The 21808-nt window shown below is 37.0% G+C and overlaps 1 protein-coding gene across 4 annotated transcripts in view; it reads right to left on the reverse strand.

Annotated features, from left to right (window-relative positions):
• stard13b (StAR related lipid transfer domain containing 13b) overlaps positions 1 to 21808 on the reverse strand; it is a gene marked incomplete at its 5' end in the record, with an annotated part of 88341 nt that overhangs the window by 41703 nt on the left and 24830 nt on the right. For 3 of the 4 annotated variants that reach the window (XM_081370309.1, XM_081370310.1, XM_081370311.1), the window contains one exon: positions 20034 to 20064. In XM_081370309.1, the coding sequence (XP_081226435.1) occupies positions 20034 to 20064 (31 nt within the window). Of the gene's footprint in view, positions 1 to 624; positions 879 to 20033; positions 20065 to 21808 lie in introns of those variants that run through there. The other variant, XM_081370312.1, reaches the window with a different exon arrangement.

The raw sequence follows: 21808 nt of genomic DNA on the forward strand, positions 1-21808 counted from the left end.
GATAGATTATGATTATCCTCATTCGTTGTGTATGAAATGAAGTTGCTGGAGCCTATACTAGTAGTTTAAGTAGCAGCATATATATATATATAAGGCTATTTTCAGGTCGTGGCATGTTGATGTATGCTTCAAATTATTATAAACGTAAACCATTTACGCACTTTTATGATAGTTACCTTCCATGAATTGTTTGACAAATCAGTGTGTGTGTGTGTTATAATTGTTTAAATTTCGCTGAAAGTGAAAATCCTATAATTTGCTCTATAAGCAGGTTCTATTATGACAACGTGCACAATGTTAAATGAACTTTATGAATGAATGAAGTTAAATGAAGTAGCCTAGGCTATATGTAAATGCCTGATACAGACATTCACTTTCAAAATTACACCTAGGCTACTATGAGAAATATTTATTTAGGCTACATCACTACAACTTGCCCGATGTATCTCCAAACCACTAACGCTAACTAAAATAGTAAGGTTAAGCAATTTTAAACTTCAACATATGTGCTCTATAATCAGAATAAAGTAAATTAATGCAAACTATGTCTAAACCCATGTTGTGCACGTCATATCACTGTCATTTCACATGAACGTTACAACGTGAACTTTCAGTGTCACTAACCTGCAAGTCGTCTCTCTCTGACACTTTTCCACAATAAATCCCAAGCTTTGGTCGTGGATTCTCTGAGATGCTCACTGAAAGATCGCCTGAGTGTCAATGTGAGAGACTTTCGTTTCGCTGTCATCGTCAATCCGCGCTCATAATAATAATCAATCAGTGGCTCGCGCGCGAACTCCCGTTATAGTGTCTCAAAGATAGCGAGACTCCTTGTAGGCTACTCTTCTTCACCTGTCCCGCAGACACAAACCGCGACGGGAAACTTTTCCGAAAAATAAATGCATAGCGAATCGAAAAATGTGGCAATAATCTCCCAAATAATCCAGTTTAAGGCGCGCGCTGGTAAAAGACGCGCAGCCGCTGTCTGGAGTCGCCGTGTGTTGCAGAGCAGATGTGGGTTTGTTTGAAGTTTCTCCTTCAGCTTGTAACATATGATCACTCTCTCTCTCACACACACACTCTCTCTCCCTCGCTCTCTCTCTCTCTCTCCTTCATCTCTCTCACTGCTTCTTTTCACTGAGGACTTCATCACTATACTGAGGACTTAATCAAGCCTCACCAAAAACTCATGCATTCCATATTAGGTCCTAATTTTAGTTATTTTTTCCCAGGAAAAAACGGTATTAAGAAAATGCTGTATTTGTAAAATCTGAATAAATATTGTATATATTGTACGTCTGGGAATATTTGAATTACACTGTAAAACAAAATGGCTGCCTTCAATTTTTAAGTAGCCTACAATCAACTAAGATTTTTAAGTCATTTCAATTTAAATCACATTAATTTGACTTAAAAATGAGTTGAATATGGTATGAATCTTATTTTGATGAGTTAAATCAATGCAAAAACATGTTGTCATAACCTATTGATCATATCTTTTTTTTACAATGTAGAATTTGAATAAATATCACATGCAATGCATTTGGGAACAAAAATATTAATAAATACATATTAAATATAAACAATAACATTATACTATAGGCCTATTCTGACAGTGACTTTTCAAATACTCAAAAAGCACAAAACTCTGCTCACTAAACTAAAATATAATATTAAATGTAATGTAATGTAATGTAATGTAACGCAACGTAACGTAACAACAAGTTATTAGATTGAAAATAGTACATACTAAGTGTACAAAAATGAAGGTACATATTGAGGAAAAAGGTCATGCTGAGGAAGGGTAGACATACCATGAACACTGACGGCTCATTTAATTATGGGCCTCTATGGATTCCATTTTGGACTCAGCATGGCATTATCATCATAACAGAGAGGAGATTGCTTTGTGAGACAGGTTTTCTGTCTAATGTGAAGGGTTGATCCAAGCTGAGAGGTCTGGAATGGAAAAGTTAGGCGACGGCAAAAAGAGAAACGAATACCTTTCACATAAATGACAGATACTATCAGAGTCTATTCTTCCTGGATCCAGGATTTGTTATGAAATGAATGAGGTTCTAACATAAAGAAATGCAGTATTTGTTGTCTTTTGAGATCAGAGAGGACAGTGTTAACCAGCCAGTCGTGTGTCTAGGTTGGGAACAGGTAGGTGTGTGGCCGTTTTTTTAGGTGAGTGTTAATGCGCCAGAGCTTTATTCACTAATGGAGTCATCTGATGGGAAAGACCAACCAGGAGAACATGAGGGGGTCATCTGCTGTGCCTCAGCTTACGTGTCAAAGGTCAAAGGTTAGGGCCAAACATTTCCACTCTTGCGGGATCTGCAGTGGAATGCCTGGCTTGGCGATACGACCGTCTGACCACTTAAAGAAAAGACTAGGAATTGGTGTGCTCAGAGGTCGACCAAATTTGAATTGTGCCAATATGATAACTTGAGTGGAAAAGCCAATTTTATTATGCACTATATTTCTGTAATTTATTTATAAATAAATCATATATATATAGCACATAGTGTAGTATATGTAAAAATGTATATAGCTATATAAAGTAATAGTTTATAAAAAATAAATATAACCAGACAAATAGATAGACACTTCAATATCTAGACTTGAGTGGTTAAAAAAATAAGCTAAAATGAAGACCACCTAAATGACAGCTTTCTATTCTCAGATGCATTTGTCTAACACACAGACCGCTTAATACTGCAAAGTAAGTGTCTGTCCGCCTCAGCAACTGTCTCACTCCATCACAGCTCCAGCTGGCTGTTCTGAGCCCTTGATCTCCTGTCTGTCAGCAGCTGATCTCTTCGAAAGACCCATCACTTTAAACTTCAGTACAGGGCAGGCTTTCCATTATAAACCCAGTCCAGGGAGCAAAATACCAAACTAGCAGTCAGCACAACCTTGATGACTCTCCGTCAAAGCAGTAGATGCCGAACGTGTCGTCCGCTGTCTGCGCGGTCACGTTTCATTTCAAGCAATCTACAGTGAAATAACCAGAAAGCATTAAACCATAACTTAGAATATATCCAACTTGATACGTTCATAACCGCTCCAAGTGTCTCATTAAATAAACTGATCTTCGAGATTAAAACCGAAATGGATATTGTGAAAGAAATCTGTCAGCCCAGATGTGGATCTATGAGTGCTTACATTGAAGTAACTAAATAATTAGTTTCACAGAATTGCAGCGCAAACCCTCAACGTTTGCCAGGGAGAAAATGAATGTCGTACAGATGACTCGGTGGACTTCTGCCAGGCAGAGCGTTTGCACAGTAGCCAAGCTGGTGTCTCTGCATTCTCACCAGCGTCGAGGTACGCAATTGAAACCACATGAACTTTCAGTTACCGAAATTCCTCGTTTAAAAATATTTGAGCCTATTTAACGCAAGCCTTTAGTCTGGTCCTGTGCTCAGTAATGGGTTCATTGGGGTCACGTTCGTGATCAAAGCCTCTGACAGGAAGCCCTGCGCTCGTGGCTCCGTGCTATCATTCCTTTTGCTGTGACGTTTTCAGCATCATAAGATTGTTGATATCAAGTATAAGATTATTATGGCTAGACTATTGGAGGATACACACAGGAAGCAGTGATGTAAGGGGAGGAAGTGGTCGTCAGAATGTGAATGGCTGTCCACACAAACCCACTGGGGTTGCTTGTTTTGGCAAGACCCCATCAAGCTCCTATCTTCTTTCTAAACCGACCCTTTAGGCTGCATGTGTAAATACAATGCACTTTGTTCCTCTTCAAAGTCACCATGAAATCAAAATGGGCATTGGGAATATTGTAGTGTTTATTATAAATAATTCATTCATGCACATCATTTGAAAAAAATTAATTTGCCCTCATAATCTTTAATACAAATAACTTCCCCTCCCACTTGCAGTGACATCTCTTCTCTGATGATGCGTTCACTGGAGCGAGGGCGGGACAACCTGTCACTCACATGACATCACAGCAAATCACAACCATCCAATGATCCAATCAATTCCAGATGGACAAAATAATGTCCCGCCCAACATTTGTTCTTGTTCGAGAAGCCATTTCACTCGGATATACTGTACGTCACAACAGGGAAGAAAAGACTATCGCAACTTCCGCTTCAAGGTACTTCAAACTAGCTGAAAAGAAGTTGGACTGAAAGACTTGAGCACAATTAATCGTCACTAACCTCATGCCTTGTGTTGGTTCCCACACATCTAAATAAAATATGTATTCACCCCAAGTGGTTTAATTTAATCTGCACTATGAATTAAACATGAAACCGCATGTGATCTTCTCTTGCACCTCTTGTTTGTTTGGCTACAAGCCCAGTGACTTGAGCTCCAGACTGACCACTGAGCTGCAATGAGAAAAGGCCCAGATGTTGAGAAGCTGATTTTTAAAAGAAAAAAAATTTGGGCTCCAAATGGCCCACTCACTTGGCCGTGAGGTCTGAAGCCAGGCTCCAGGAATCCTCCAGGGGGATCACGCTTCCCAGCCTAATGCATTCAAGGCGTGGAATTCTCCCCCAACCACCATTTTCTCCCACTCACACTCGCCCATCTTATGCATGCACCATAAATTTCCCGAGCAAATATTCCCAAGCCAGGGCTGCAGTTTTCCAAAGAAAATCACAAATGTAATGTATATCTGATTTTAGATTAGGGGCTAGAGGGGGAGGAAAGGGCTTGAAGTAATAGTTCACTGAGTGAATGTGATTCATTCTGTAAAACATCATCAGGTCATCACTTAAGAATCATGATGTTAGATGTATATTCTTAAATCGCTGTTACAAAAATACATAAATGCTACTCTTCCTATTTCCGCAGTACACAGTACATATATGCAATGCATTCCTTTATAGAGTGACGTATTAAGTAGTTGGCAGAAGTTATTATTTATGAAATAAATAAAAGGCAAGGCATTTTTACATGTTTTTCATACTAAAAATTTGAAATAGCCAAAGATTTTTTTGTCAAGATAACCAGTGTTGGGGAAAGTTACTTATAATGCATTACAATATTGCGTCACTCCCTAAACAAGTAACTACACTGTAAAAATTATATGATCAATAAGTTATGACAACATCGTATTAATCAACTGATCGAACAAACAAACAACTGAATCAATGAGTAAATCAATAAATTATAACAGAATCAACAACTACTGTAATATTTGCTAGTAACTTGTGACTGAATGAACATGATGAATAAACTGAATGAACAAACAACTGAATCAATGAGTGAACCAATGAACAGTAATAGATCAGAACAACTACTATACTATTTGCTAGTCACTTGTGACTGAACGAAGAGAACAAACTAACTAACTAACTAACAAACAACCAAATGAATGAATAGTAGAACCAATGGCCACTATAATATTTGCTAGTTACTTGTGACTGAACAAAAATAATGAATGAACTGAACAAACAAACAACTGAATCAATAAATTAATGAAAAGTATAACTGAATAAACAGCAATTAAAATATTTGCTATAGCCACTTGTACCGAAATGACCAAAATGAGTAACTTAAGGAACAAACCAATTGAATAAATGAATGATCAATGAACAATAACAGAATTAATATTCTCGATAATGTTTGCTAACCATTTCTTAATGAACAGAATTAATGAACTTAACAACTGAATCAATCTTTTCAAAGTTACTTTGAGAAGTAATGCATTACAATATTGTGTTACTCCCTAAAAAAGTAAGTTCATTTTATTTATTTATTTTTTTTGACTGAACAAACTACTGAATCAATAAATGAACAACCGGGTAAATTAATGAATCAAATGAATCAATAAATAGTAACAGAATCCATACTATAAAATTGGCTATATTAACTTGTGTCTGAACAAACAGAACAAATAAACTGAAAGTACAATCAATACAAAAGTAACAGAATCAATCAACAGTGACTATAACATTTGCTAGTCACTTGTGACTGAACAAAATGAGCGAACGGCTGAATGAACAAACAAACAACTGGATCAATGAATGAATCAATGAACAGAAACAGATAGTATAATATTTGCAAGCCAATTGTAAATAAATGAACAGAAGGAACAAAAAAAATCAAACAACTGAATCATCAATAAACAAATAGTAGCAAAATCAACAGCCATTGTGTTATTTAAGTCACTTGTGATCAGATCATGCTATACTGCTTAGTTAAATAATGTAGACCAGAACCCAAAGATTTACACACAGATGTCATGAAGGGGCCAGAGGGGGTCTGTGAATGCTATTGTTTCACTGTTACAAACTAGCAGAATGACAAAGCATGTAATGCTGTCAAGTCAGAATCTGTTAGGCCTCAACCAACCACAGAAGTCCATGGGAAAACATTTACAGTCACACAGACACACACGCACCACCTGGCTTTTATTAGCAGAGAGCAGATTATAACACACACACACACACACACACACACACACACACACACACACACACACACACACACACACACACACACACACACACACACACACACACACACACACACACACACACACACACACACACACACACACACACACACACACACACACACACACACACACACACACACACACACAGTGCCCTCTTACCCAATTTGCATGTACACAATCTGTGATTTGTCCACTATAACTGTATGTGCTTCTGCATGTTCAAATTCAAATTCTAATGGAAATGACTCAAACTGTCAATACTGAAAAAAATGATTTGTTGAATTTAATAAAAAAAATTATGGTAAGTGGTTGCACACAATTGATTTAAGCTACATTTAAACAAATGCATTAAGTTGAACTAAAATTGAATAAGTTCAACTTAATACATTTGTTTAAATGTAGCTAAAATCAATTGTGAGCAACCACTTACTATAAATTTTTTTATTAAATTTAACGAATAATTTTTTCAAGCGATTACCATCAACATTTCATTTGATTAGGATCACAAAAATCCAATGACATCTGTACCCGATACAAGATAAAACAACAAACAAGCGAATCAAATGTTCTACTCATACCATCTTACATCTTTGCAGCAAACTAAATACAGCCGAGAAGTATCTTTTGGCAAAGCAAGATTGGAAATTAATCCTAGATTACATTTAAACTTAGATTAGAATGCATTTAAACATAGAATATATCAAATCTGTCAGAAAGAAAATTTTCTAACTAGCAAAGCACAACAGGCAACCAAATCTTCTAAATATCAGGCTGTTCACTTACAATGCAATAAATGAATAGAAATAGAAAATAGAAGGCGATCCCTGCGAGATGTTTGGCACAAAACCAAGAGTAGAACATCTGTTGATTCTTTACTGTTTGTTGCCTCTTTGATTGCAGGGCTAAATTGTTTAATAAGTACTTAACCACAAGAATGCCCCACTATCCTGCAGGACACAGCGGCTTTCCTTGTACAAGCATGAGCCAAACATGAAGTGTTTGGATAATTAAGCAAAAATAGCCTTAATATAAAACTGCAATATACTACTACTACTACTACACCACAAAGGCCAACAATTTACAAAAGTACTAACACAATGACTTCACTTTTATATTTTCTTCACATTTTAAGAGTTTGGAATTAAACATCAGAATTTCAAAATTTCTTTGCTAAATTACAGAACAAAGTGGTTATAATTTATGGTGGTCAAACATGTATTTGTACTTTTTTTTTTTCTTTGAAAGAATCTGATATTTTGTTCAGCAAGAACATATTAAATTGATTAAAAATGAAAGCAAAGACTAACAATGTTGCAAAATATTTCTATCTTCTAACATTCTGTTTATCAATGAATTCTGAAAATAGAAACTACAGTATATCTCGGTTTCCATTCTTTATTAAGTAGAAATAATACATGTTTCTTGAGCAGCAAATCAGCATATTAGAATGATTTTTGAAGGATCATGTGACACTGAAGACTGGAGTAATGATGCTGAAAATTCAGCTTTGCCATTACAGTAATAAATTACATATGAAAATATATTAAAATAATTATTATTTCACAATATTTTTGTTTTTACTGTATTCTGATCAAATAAATCTTTGTGAACATAATAGAGTTCAAAAATATATATATTAAAAAACCCATATATGCACATCAACACACATTTTACTTCCATTGAAATATTGCTTCTGTTCCTAGCTAATTACTCTAAATATCTTGTTTTGGAGATTCCTCGCTGTATTGGAGGTGGATTTTAATTCTGACAAGAATTCAGTTCCCACACACACACACAGAGACACACACAGTTACATCGCTTCACTTCATTTTAAGTTACAAAACAAAGCTCGAAAATGTTCCAGCTGCTTAGATTGTTCTTGGACATTTATTTATCCTGGGATTTGCAGAGCACTGCATTTAATTGATGGGGACTGCAGAGGTGACAAGTCTTGTACAATGGGGCCTGATCCAAATTAGTGGCCGTTCAATCCCTCTACGACATCTCTATTGAGAGGAAAACACACTCTGGCAAGCATGAGTTAATCAAATTATAGGGGAATTATTGAGAAAGATTCCTTAGCGCAAGAACCTGCGATGATGCAGTAAGGAATTCAAATGTTACATTGTGCAAATTGCTTTTTAAACACAAAGGCAAACCAGATAATCCATCAATCCTTACACAAAAACAATCGCAGGACTTATAAAACTTAATTGAGACCAAAAAGCAATTCAGCATTACAGAATTCCAAACTACCAGTGCACAAGTCCACAAGAAGCCACAGGCCATTTTCTTTCTTTCCACATGTGGAATATTTCATGCTCTCCCAATGGCAGCGGCTCTCTTTACAGTACAGCCTGCCAGGCCACATGACGACCTGCCTGTAAATTTAACTCATGATGTCATTGATTTGGGCCATGCAGGAGCAGAGGGAGGCTAAAAAGATCACATAATAGCATACTCTCATATATGAACAGAAAGTCCATACTAACTAACTTTTGCTTTTTTTGCAGATTTTGCCTTTATTGTAATAGGAAAACATAGCGTAGACAGGAAGTGGGAGAGAGAGGGGGACAGGATCAGGAAAGGTCCATGAGCCGGGACTTGAGCTCTGCCCACGAGGCTATCGGCTCCAACAGAGATAAAGGCTTTTAAATGTAAAAATGATTGGTGCTTCTATTACAATCGAGTGCAACAGTGCCCACCCCCATTTTCAGAGGTGCTGGTTCCGGAAGTTTTTTTTTTTTTTTTTTTTTTTTTTTTTAAGAATCAGCTACGAGGTGAATTGCAACACTGCAAACTTTGATTTGAAGCAAAAAAGCTACAAGGCTGTGTACTGAACGGTTTTAGTAAGGGAAAGAACTTCCATGAAAAATTGCGAACAGCATAATCAAATTAAAACTATGGAGAAATATAAAACTACTACAACTACTACTACTACTCATTATATGTGTAACAACAATATATATGGGCGTACGGTCCATATAAGCGGCAAATGCTCTGCATACCCAAGCCATTCGTGGACTCGAATTAACATTAAAATTATAAATTACGACTGTCATTTTCTTCAAATCTGCCAGATACAGAGGGTTTCAGGTAAGCGGATCCACAGCAGCTTTGGCTCGCCCAAGCTGAAAAATGTGGTGTTGCTGCCAGATCTCGATCAATGAAAATAACATTGTGTTTGATACATAACTAAATAGACTAAATCAAATGAAAAAAAAAGGTCACAACTGAAACAATTTTCACAGTATTTTATTTTCTCCATAAGGAATTTATTTTTAACGAAAACTTACAGACTGTTAAATGCACACCTACTGTAACTACCCAAGGCTGTAAATCGATAGTCTATGCATTTGTTATTCATCTATTTGCATTATTTCAACTTTTTTTTTTAAAGGGATAGTTTACCCAGAAATGAAAATGCTGTCATTAATTACTCACCCTCATGTCGTTCCAAATCCTTATGACCTTTATTCATCTTGGGAACACAAATTAAGATATTTTTTATGGAATCCGAGAGCTCTCTGACCCCCCATAGACTGCAACATCATTACCACTTTCAACGCCCAGAAAGGTTGTAAACACATTGTTAAAATAGTCCATGTGACTACAGTGGTTCAACCTTAATGTTATGAAGCGATTAGAGTACTTTTTGCGAAAAACAAAACAGTGTTCTGACGGAGAACCCTAAAGCACTGCACTGTTTAATATTATATATATACAAATATTTCAGCATTTTGAGAGCGTATAGGGAGATCAACTCAATTACATCATTTGCAGAGCTTAATGAAAGTGGGCTGAGCTAAAGAGCAATTTTTCTCTGATTGGTGTTGTTTTCTGTACAGCATCATAGGCAATGTAGTTTTTCACCAGGAATTCTGCTGTTAAACATTATGTTGAAATAATGCAGGCTGACGGCTTCAGCAGAAGTAGAAGTATGGTTGTCTCACTTCAGTCATAGTGACCAAATGGTCCAAATGGATTTTGGGGTTAGTGAACTTCAATCTATAGCAGCTAAAATGATAATAGACAAATAACTTTGTTAAGTTTGCTGAAATAAGTTTGTGAAGGATGCTGAGCCTGTATGTTTCCTCCTATCTCTTTACAACCCTCGCTGTTTCCATTAAGAACAGGTGGACTATAAACTGTATAGCCTACTGCCTGAGCCCAAAGAGCCCAATCTAAATCTGTCCAAAATCTAAAAATTTCTGGCCGCCACTCAAACAACCACATAACCTTGCTTTGTGTCACCATCAAAAATAGTAGTCTAGTTCAAACAACAATCTATAAAACTATTATTGTCAAAAGTATCTCATCCATCGTACAGTGAAAATAATGATCTAACAGTATTTATTGGGTTTGCTTCTATGTGCAATTGTAGCCAGCTACTCATTTCTTTTAACATTAGTATTTTGAAAGATGTGGTGGAAACCAAGGTCAAAATAATAATGTCTATCACTGGGTTGTTTTTACAGTTCCACCCTAATTTGAAATACAATAGGTTCCAACAGTGGAAGCTGTGTGTGAAAATATACACCCTTAGCAAATATTAAATATATAGCCTAGATATAAAAGCATTGACCAACAAGTCTCCTTCCAGGACATCACTCCCTTTCATCTCACAGTAAATCAGGCACAGATCTCCTGGTTTCTGTCTTGAAAGGGCCTCAAGTATGGAGGGCTCCTTAGAGACAGACTGAGACAGGCCAGCCAGACACGACTGCAGAGTGAGTGACCGCAGCTGTTAGGGGCCACCCTCACTGGCTACTAAGAGTCAAGCCACCCTGGATGAGAAAAAGAGAGCCAGTCTGGTAGAGCAGCTGGTGAGAGCCAAGATTCATAAGATTCACCCTGAACACATATCTGCAGTAAAGGAGGTTTACATAACCACTGCTGGCAATTTTAGAACACAGCAGAAAAGGAGGGCGGGAAAAAAGCAAAACGGAAAGGGAAAAAAAAGGAGGAGGAAAAAGGAAAAAAGAAAGGGGAAAAGAGAAAAGAAAGAGGAAAAATAAAAAAAGGAAAGGAAAGAAAAGAAAATGAAGCAGAAAAGGAGAAGAAATGGAAAAAGAATGTGAGGAAAAGGAGGAAAATGGAAAAAAGGTTAAAGGAAAGGAACAGAAAACCAAAGTAAGAAAAGGAAAAAGAAAGGTAAATGACCAGAATATAAAGGAAAAGACAGAAAGGGAAAGGACAATAAGACAAAGGAAAGTTTTATGGGATTATGGGGCAGAGGGAGCTACAGGTGATTAATGTGCACGTAGTCTTCTGGGCATATCCGGTCAATACAAATTACATTAGCGACATTAACTCTGCGGGGTCGATATTACCAATGAAGTTGGAAATGAATTTGATCATTACAATGTGACTGATGTGGGATAAAACTAAAACAGAAGTGCAAAATCAATAAGGTATATAACCATAGCATATATCATATCCAAAGAGGCCGATTGATAATTTCCTTACAGTGATGGTTGCATTGATCATTTTTGTGCAGGGTCTTTCTATTTACTTTAATGCAATGGCCCCGGATTTTGCAGTGTAATGTAACATAATTGCAGTGCTTTTTGTTTTGTCTGAAGAGATGAAATTGCTTTACAGTTTTATCTAATCAACTGAAGACAAATTCAGTCTACATTTAGATGGATGGATGGATGGATGGATGGATGGGTAGATTGAATGGCAGAGTGATAAATAGAATGATAAAATAGACAGACAGAATGATGGAAAGATATATAGAACGATGGATGGATGGATGGATGGATGGATGGACGGACGGACAGATGGACATACAGACATACAGACAGACGGTAGATTGAATGGCAGAGTGATAAATAGAATGACAGACAGACAGAATGATGAAAAGACATAGAACGATGGATGGATGGATGGATGGATGGATGGATGGATGGATGGATGGATGGATGGATGGATGGATGGATGGATGGATGGATGGATGGATGGATGGATGGATGGATGGATGGATGGATGGATGGATGGATGGATGGATGGATGGATGGATGGATGGATGGATGGATGGATGGATGGATGGAACAACAGACAGACAGGCAGACAGACAGATGGACAGAATGACAGATAGATAGAATAGATACAAACTGAATTACAGAACAATAGCACGACCTCCTAAAGCTGATGTGAGAACAGAGTGTCCAAAGTAGAAAAAGAATGTTTCAAAATCCTTAAGTCTCACTTTGTTTTCATTCAGTGGCTGAATGGCTTTGGATTTTTGCTAAGAAGACATTCGCTAAGAGAAGGAACTCCGTGTTCAGAGCTGTCTGTCCAGGTTCTGGCTTCAGCACCAGTGGCCTCTAGCTGACAGTTCTGGGTCACCTTTTACTCAGCCTCTCAGTCATGTCTCTCTTTGTGAGACGGGAGGTCTGACAAGGTGATGTTTACCATAACAAAAAGACCATGCATTCTCTTAAAACAGCGCTGAACAGGGAACAAAATGAGGGACGTCTAATTCCAAAGTGTTAAAGCTGTTTCATCACACACACAAACATGAACACCATCCTGTCTCCTTACAAAAAAACAAAACAAAAAACAGAGCTGTTGTTTTTTTGCAAAAAAAAAAAAAGTGCATATGGGAATTTTTTCAGGATTTAACCCCTACATAGTAAACGGTTGAAGGATTAGTGTATCCTTTCTTCTACAACATAATTGCAAGCAATGTGGTGATTTTGGAGAAGAGGTCAAACTTTCTGTTTATATCTGAGGAAAGACAAACATCTGAAAAAAATGAAGCGGGTCAGGGGGGTTGAGTAATTTTCCATAAGTCTGGCTGTTGCATTTCTTAAACATGAGAACTGAGGAATCTGCTGTATAAGTCATGTCATCTCTGGTGATCCTGCATGGAGTCATACAGCATAAGATATGGATTATATATTCACATCTGGTCATAAGACAGGCCTCTCAATCAATAACTGACATGTCTAGACATGGATAAAAACAGTTTCTTTGAGTACAGCTATCGAACCCTTCAGAGGGGGAGGGGCTGGTGCACGAGAGGATGTGCATTTTATGTATCGTTAAGGAATCCGAACAGTGAACAGGGTTCTTGAGTTCTTCACAGGGGTCTGGCGCTGGCCTGCATCAGAGCTAATGGCCTTTTACGAGGCGCAGGGCTACTTCTGTTTATAGGACCCTGCGGGGCCGGTGGTGGGTGTGTCAAAGTGACCATTATAGACAGGAACTTGGTTATGTGGCCTCAAAGTTAAAATTCTTGGATTCAAACTCATTCGGAAATTGTTTTTGTTTAAACTGTTGCACTGCACCTTCAGATGTAAGTGAAAAAGGAAAGTGTGTAAAACATGCTTTTGCCAAAATAAAACATAAATGTTGGCTTGATAAAGAAATTTAAAAAACAGTTTTAAGGTCAAGTTTATGTTATTACACCAATAGCAACCGGCAAAAACTGATAACAGGCTCATCTGGGGTATATGAAGTGCATTTAGCGAGCTAATAAAATATTAAAACTCAAATCAATATTTATACAGTTATTTAATTTTATACCATGGTCTGGGTGAATACTCGATTCTGATTGGCTGCAGGGTGTCCGTTAAAAAGTGATAATGCACACCTAGGAAAGGCGTCCCGTCAATTTGCCTGATGACAGTTCTAAATGATTGCGCTGGCTCAAACTCACTGATCAACTGCTGCGGTCGGGCCGCTGTGGCCATGTTGCTTGGCAACGCCTGTATACGGGAGATATTAAATAGTGCGCTCGACTTACAGTTTTTCTCAGTCGTTTTGGTGCATTTCTCATAACACTATTTACATTTGCACAACAGTTAATGCAGTTCTCAAAACAATTAGTACAAACTGCAAAACCTAGTTGATAACCTGCAAAACCGTGTCACTTGCTCAAAATGGATAGCCCATTCCTCAAAAGCAAGTATTTATGTCAATGAATGTGTCAGTGTCATCAAAATGAAAAGTCCTGACACCATCGTTTATGAACAAGATAGTCAAATGGCTTAGACATGTTTTCATTATGACAGTTTACTCTATAAATGTTTTCCAATGATGAAAGTCAGATCTTGGTGACACTACCTGAAAATGCTCAATACAGCACTAAATACTATTTGCACAGCCATTTGAAAAAAATACAGTAAAGTTACACATTACTGTATTTATGAGGTAACTGAGTACAAGACACTGAATATGTATGTTTCACATTTTTACTGCATATGCTCTTTGCAATTCTAATTTTTTCACAGCATTGTGCAAAAGAAAAAATACACCATTATTTACAACAAACATAAACTCCCTTTGGGTAGAGCTGTGCACAACTGTACACAATATTGCAGTAGGCCTATATACTGTATTGGAACTGAACATACAACATACATAGGACTGTAATCATTCATGCACATCCAGACGTTCCTCTCTGTCTGGTCACATAATTTCATCTACATCCCAGCGAATATCATCTCTTGCTCAATTGCAAATTGTTCAATTTAGGAGACTTTTTCAGGATTTTTTTTTTTTTATGACAGATTTTGACAACTAGTTCAACATTTTTGTATGTAATGACTCAAGCAATGAAATGAGGACTATTAGTTTTATATGGAATGACTATTCAGTATTCACAAGTATAGTTAATTTTGACTGACATGACTTAAGCAAATGATAATGTTATCAAATAGCAGAGAGTTGTATGAAAGCAACTGATGCATGTCCAAAAGCATTTGCAATTTGTTGGAAGGAATGAGAAACTGCTACTAGGATGTGCACAAATGACTAAATGTTGTGGAGGTTGAACTAACTGTTGTGCAAATGTAAATAGTGATGTGAGAAATGCACCAAAGCGACTGAGAAAAACTGTAATAAATAAAAACCCTCACGATTTTTACTCTAAAACACATTAAAGTATTATTAATTGATTAAATATTTCTTTCTTTCGTAAGTGACCATGGTATAAGCGGGTTAATGCCCTTCGAGGTGTCCATTGTCAGGTATTAATGGACTTCGGCGGAGGCAACCATCCAACGCGCACGCCTCGCCATCGTCCATTAATACCTAATAATGGACACCTCGTCGGGCATTAACCCTTACATGTCATCTGGCTATCACAGGCTTGCTCTCTTGTTTCGTATAAACGCAGCTGCAACCATTTTGCGACGATAACAAACAGGTATGATTTTAAAACAGTATCATCTCAGATCAATCTCTCTTATCCATAATTATTTATGTGGTGAAATGCTGTGTAATATGTGGTACGACTGTACTGTATCTCTTAAATGTCTGTTTAGCTTGATCTTGCTGCGCTAGCAACTGCTCTCTCTCCGCGGAAGCTTTGTGTTTAAAGAGCTAATAAAATATTTTGACTCAGATCAATATTTCATGTCTAATTATTTACTTATGTGGCAAATAGCCCTGTAATAAGCGGGACAATGTACATCCCACCGTTTGTTTTCGCAGAATAAAGTCCTGATCACCCTGTCGGGGTTTATTCTACGATAACAACTGGCTGGATGTACATTATCCCGCTTATTACAGGGCTATTTGGAGAAGTTTTAGCTAAGAACATATCTAAGAAAATATCTTTAATGATTTGATTATCCGATGTTATTCAGAGTTGTTATATCCAGAGTTATTATCGCTAACTAAAACTAAAACTATTAAAAAAAAATCTGTTACTTGACATACATTTTAACTGAATTAAAAAAAAAACTACTTAAATGTATTTTATTTCAGCTAGTTCAGCTAGTTACCAAAGTTAAAGTCCTAAAATAACAAATAAGTATGCTAAAAAAATAGAAGTTAATAAATGCTAGACAAGCTACAAAAAAATGACAAAACACAGCAAAATTTCTAAAACTTTAACCAAAATAAAGTGAAAACAGGCCATATTAAAATTCAAAAGATTAACAAAAACTATATCAGGATATATTAGTTTATCAATGATACTAAAATAGCACTAATGTAATTCCACTCATTTAGAAATGATACAGAAACACAGTCAGAAGAGGCTGAAGATCTATTCTGAGATGAAAACTGTAGGAATAAAATAAAATAACAGTAAAGTAAATAACTATGGCCTTTTAAAAAAAAATGCTATATTGAGAACATTCTGGCTTCAGTTAACAAACTTGAAAATAGTGGAACAGGTGGCTCACATGTGAGCAGGACACCCAAACAGTGACCCAACAACCTCTCATTTCTTCTTTTTTTTTTTTTGTCTATCTCCCAAAGTCTCTCATTATCTATCCGGCTAATCTAAAACATGAACTATCCTGCTTTGATGCGATTTTGGTTTGTGTGGTATCAACCGAATCAAACGGCAAAAAAAGACAGGTTAGGTTTCCTCTTAAAGGTTGCAGGACAGAATTTTATAGCCACTAAAACCTATTTCTTCCTTATTGCCCCACAGCATAATCTTTAACCCTAATCAATTACACAACACAGAGCTTTAAATAACAGCCCTTACAGTGATCTGAATGAAATAACATGTTTTGATTTTAGAAGTCATCATTAAACGCTCCAGTGTTTTCTGGAGACTGTCACTGTAACGAAGTGTGCAGTCCATTATCTGGATCTGCAGCACGGTGACATCATCACCCTGCAGTAAAATACCAGAGGGGAAATACTACACCACATGTGCCCTTAACTCTACGCTTCTCTTTTATAGCATCATCATTGTTATTACTGTTAGCATGGCTATCCAATCGAGGACACATGGCTAGTTGTTAGACTAAATAAAAGTGACGGTGGAATCCAGAGTGGACAGACCATTTAAACTAAAGCTGAAACTGATTTGGAAAAGTAAGGAATTAAAATTAAAATGCCACATTAAGCCAAGTCAACCAGTTCTTCTCAGCGTAACATTAACAATGCTCTGCTACGCCCTCCTAACTTTAACTGGGTCTCACAGAAATAGGGCTGTAAATGAGGGTCTCCGTCTCCCACATTCTCCACACAGTAACAGAAGAGCACCTGTCTGTGTCTGTCACACTACAGCTGCACCACAAGACAAGTGCTTATTTACTTTCCTTCTTTCCCCTCCTTTCTTTTCTTCCTTCCTCCTGTTTTTCATTTTTCCGTCGTTTTATCTTTCTTTTTCTTTCCTTCCTTCTTTATGTATTTCTTTCCATTATTCAATTTTTTTCCTGAATATCCTGTCACTTGTTTTCTTTCTTTCCATTTTGTTTCCTTGTCATTCTTTTTCTTTCTTTCTTTCTTTCTTTCTTTCTTTCTTTCTTTCTTTCTTTCTTTCTTTCTTTCTTTCTTTCTTTCTTTCTTTCTTTCTTTCTTTCTTTCTTTTGTATTTCTTTCTTTTGTATTTCTTTTATTCTTTCCTTCCTTCCTTCCTTCCTTCCTTCTGTATTCCTTTCTGCCCTTCCTTCCTTTTGTATTCTTTTCCTTTCTTCCTTCTGTATTACTTACTTCTTTCTGTATTCCTTCCTTCTTTTCTCCCTTTCTTCTTTCCCTCATTCCCTTCCTTCTGTATTCCTTTCCTTCCGTAATCCTTTTTTCCGTCCTTCTGTACTCCTTTCCTTCCGTATTCCTTTTTTCTGTCCTTCTGTATTCCTTTCCTTCCTTCCTTACATCCTTCTGTATTCCTTCATTCCTTATGTATTCCTTCCTTCCTTCTTTTCTCCCTTTCTTCTTTCCTTCATTCCCTTTCTTCTGTATTCCTTTCCTTCCGTATTCCTTTTTTTCCGTCCTTCTGTATTCCTTTCCTTCCTTCCTTACATCCTTCTGTATTCCTTCATTCCTTCTGTATTCCTTCCTTCCTTCTTTTCTCCCTTTCTTCTTTCCTTCCTTCTGTTTTCCTTCCTTCCTTCCTCTTCCTCCCTTCCTTTCATTTTTTTCCTTCCTTCCTTCCTCTTCCTCCCTTCCTTTCATTTTTTTCCTTCCTTCCTTCCTTCCTTCCTTCCTTCCTTCCTTCCTTCCTTCCTTCCTTCCTTCCTTCCTTCCTTCCTTCCTTCCTTCCTTCCTTCCTTCCTTCCTTCCTTCCTTCCTTCCTTCCTTCCTTCCTTCCTTCCTTCCTTCCTTCCTTCCTTCCTTCCTTCCTTCCTTCCTTCCTTCCTTCCTTCCTTCCTTCCTTCTGTATTCCTTCATTCCTTATTTTCTCTTTCTTTTTACCTTCCTTCTGTTTTCGTTTCTTCCTCTTCCTCCCTTCCTTTAATTTTTCTTTTCTCCCTTCCTTCCTTCCTTCCTTCCATATTTCTTTATGTATTTCTTTCTTTCCTTCCTTCTGTTTTATCAGGGCCGTAGCACAGTAGGCCACATGCTCACGGCGATACAAGTTCAAGTCTGGCTTGCGTCATGTCCTTGATCAAATTTTTCATATTTCTCCTCAACATTCCAAGCTCTTCTTCCTATCCTGTAAATTCAAAGTCCATAACAACTTTAATATATAATATAGCTTAATTAACTTGTAAATACAGTTCGCAAATTCCCACAGCAAAACACGTCCCGAGAATATTAGAAATGTGAGATTCAATTTCAGAGATTTCAAACTGTGATATCAGTCAAGATTAAAGGAAAGCCCATTCCAGTCAAGGATAACACAACAAGAATCTTGTTTCATTCTTGAATTAGTCACACTCTGGGCAAATCTGGGGACAAGCTCTGGGTGCAGTTCGAGAACAGAGGACTAGAATGATTGAGCTGTCTCACGATTGCATTTAATTACATTAAGGAGCAATTCAGACAACCTCTCACTAAAAACCAGATACACCCTGTTAAAGTATTACAAAGCCTCACAATGAGCCGTTCTAATCAGTGAACGTCTCTTTACTGATTAGAGCAAAGATGTAGGACATAGGCCATGTTTACACAGTTGCCCGTCCTGTATTTGAGTCCTTAATACGGTTACATTCACACACAGTTCAGTTATTTACGGGAGTGACAACCTCATTCTATAACCAAACTAACACCTGTACATTTTCAGGACTCACAACCACATTCTTGGAAAACCCACATTGTGTAAACGGAACCGGACTGGACAAATAGTTTTCTGTCACATCATACAGTGCGAGAGAGCCATTCTGCGCTGCTCAAACATGTGTTTACCCGTGTGGTGCGGGTTTTCATGTGTGGTTACAGCGACTAACTGTAGATATGAGCTGTGTGTCATCTGAAGGTTTTAGATCCAGTCACTATTTTCCACTGGAGCTGCTCATGTTAGTTTTGTGTTCTACACACGAGCAGCACGACTCAAATGCACTAGATATAAAAGTTGCCGGTTATTGAAGATTTGATGGATGAACTTGGAGCTCGATTGGACTCTTGGCATGTCAAAAGTGATAAGACGCCTCAGTTTTATCGAAATACTACTTTAAGTTAAGGTGTGAACGGGACATTTCGAGACTCACATCTGTGAGTAAATGTCAATCCCAAAAACTGACAGTGTGCACATAGCCACAATATCGTAATCTAAGAACATTGGAAACAAGTTATAACTTTCAGAAATTACATTCAAAGAGACCCTTTCACATCGCCAAGGAGCGAACAATATCAAATGCATTTAGCCCAGTCTGATAAATTCATTACTCTGCCCATTTCATCCAAACACTTCTTGTTGTCAGCGCAGTTTGAGAAATAAAGGAAAATGTGTACTCACCCACACCGCCATGCCTCTTCTTGATGGACATCTGAAAACAAAACATGAAATCTGTTAAAACAAGAATCAAGGTTGAGTTAATATTTTCATAACATTTTAGCAGTAACCATATCATATAAAACTGTCTCATGGAATATCAAAACAAAGGCCCTGAAGTATTGCTCCTCTCCCACTGTGGATAAAATCAACACCTGACCATTGAATTTCCTCCCACGGATCTGCTGAACGCTACGCTGACCTGGGTCACTATGATTTACAGTGCTCTTGCCCAGGCAAGAGAGAAAGTTCTACCTGTTTAGAAAGATGTCGTGTCCAACATTCCAGCTGTAATCCATGAGAAACCTGTTTTTTAGTATCACCTTTCTGCTACTATGCTCAGGTAACATGTACCATGTGAAAGGGACTTATCACGGTACTTTCAAAATGCAACTTTTCCACCTGAGACCCAGCACTATTTAATTTAGCAAGTTTATTATAAGACAATACATGCTAATCAAATGTTTGGGGGTGTGGCCGATAAAATAATCTAAATATATGATATGATAATAAAATTACAATTAATATTAATTAAATATAAATTAGTGCTGTCAAATCGATTAATCGTGATTAATCGCACCTAACATAAAAGTCTGTATATATATATACATACATACATACATACCGGTACACATACATATACATATACACACACATACATACATATACACATACATATTATATATTTACAAACTTTTATGTTGTGCGATTAATCGATTTGACAGCACTAAAATAAATATCAACAATATATTTTATAATTAAGTGTCAAGCTGAATGTTTTTGCTAATATCTCTCAATATAAATTAAATATTAATTATTAGTATACATACATAATATAATAACTAACATTTAACTTACATTGAGCGATATTAAAGACATTAACAAAAGCAATTTAGCATTCTGTTGTTCAGCTGAAGCCACTATATTGCATATAGCTGTATTTGAATTTATATAGATATATCTAGAGGTGTCCACAAAATGAAAATCCTGTGACTCGATAGGTACTGTCAAATTTTTCAAGACTGACTCAAATTCGCTCACCAACTTTTTTCCCTCCTTGTCTGAGTAAAAAGACTCGGATGAATAGATAATTTCAGTAGCAGAGGCAGTAGATTTCTACTAAACACAACAATGATATATAAAAAAAAAGATGTTTTGCAGGGTCTCTAAAAGTTAGGACCGTTTTACATTGAAAGAAAGCAGATATGTTGTCTGGAATCACAGCAACCAACACAACACCAGTAATTTGAATGTAATTCAACACATTAAGAAGCTGTTTGAAGTGTCTGTTGATCATTGCTCGAGTATTCCCTCAGCTGTAAATGTACACTGGGGCCCTCTGCCTCGGTTTAATGAGATCTGGGTCTGAAAAACACAGCGGAAAGAGGGGAAATGATGGATGATGTCATGGTTGCTTATAGGCTGTGAGATTTTGCAATGAGGGGTTGAATTTTCACCACACATCTCAAAGAGTTATGGCATTCAAACGCAAGCACAACCGAGGGTGTTACTCTCATAAAACAGCTTAAACAGTGCGTGAAAAACTGTAAAGCGAGACCATTTCAAGGTATGTATATTACATGTTATTTCTGACAAGACTACTGGGCTGCTTACTGGAATGTCGCCTTTCATAACAAGTTTGCTGAGGATTACTATGAATTCTTGGAAGAAAGAGTCTGCACTGGAGTAAAGTCTTGCTGTGTTTCAAAGTAGTAATTGTCACTGACACAAATGATGGT

This window comes from Scardinius erythrophthalmus (genome assembly GCF_964197995.2).
Source record: "Scardinius erythrophthalmus genome assembly, chromosome: 7".
NCBI classification, from domain to species: domain Eukaryota; kingdom Metazoa; phylum Chordata; class Actinopteri; order Cypriniformes; family Leuciscidae; genus Scardinius; species Scardinius erythrophthalmus.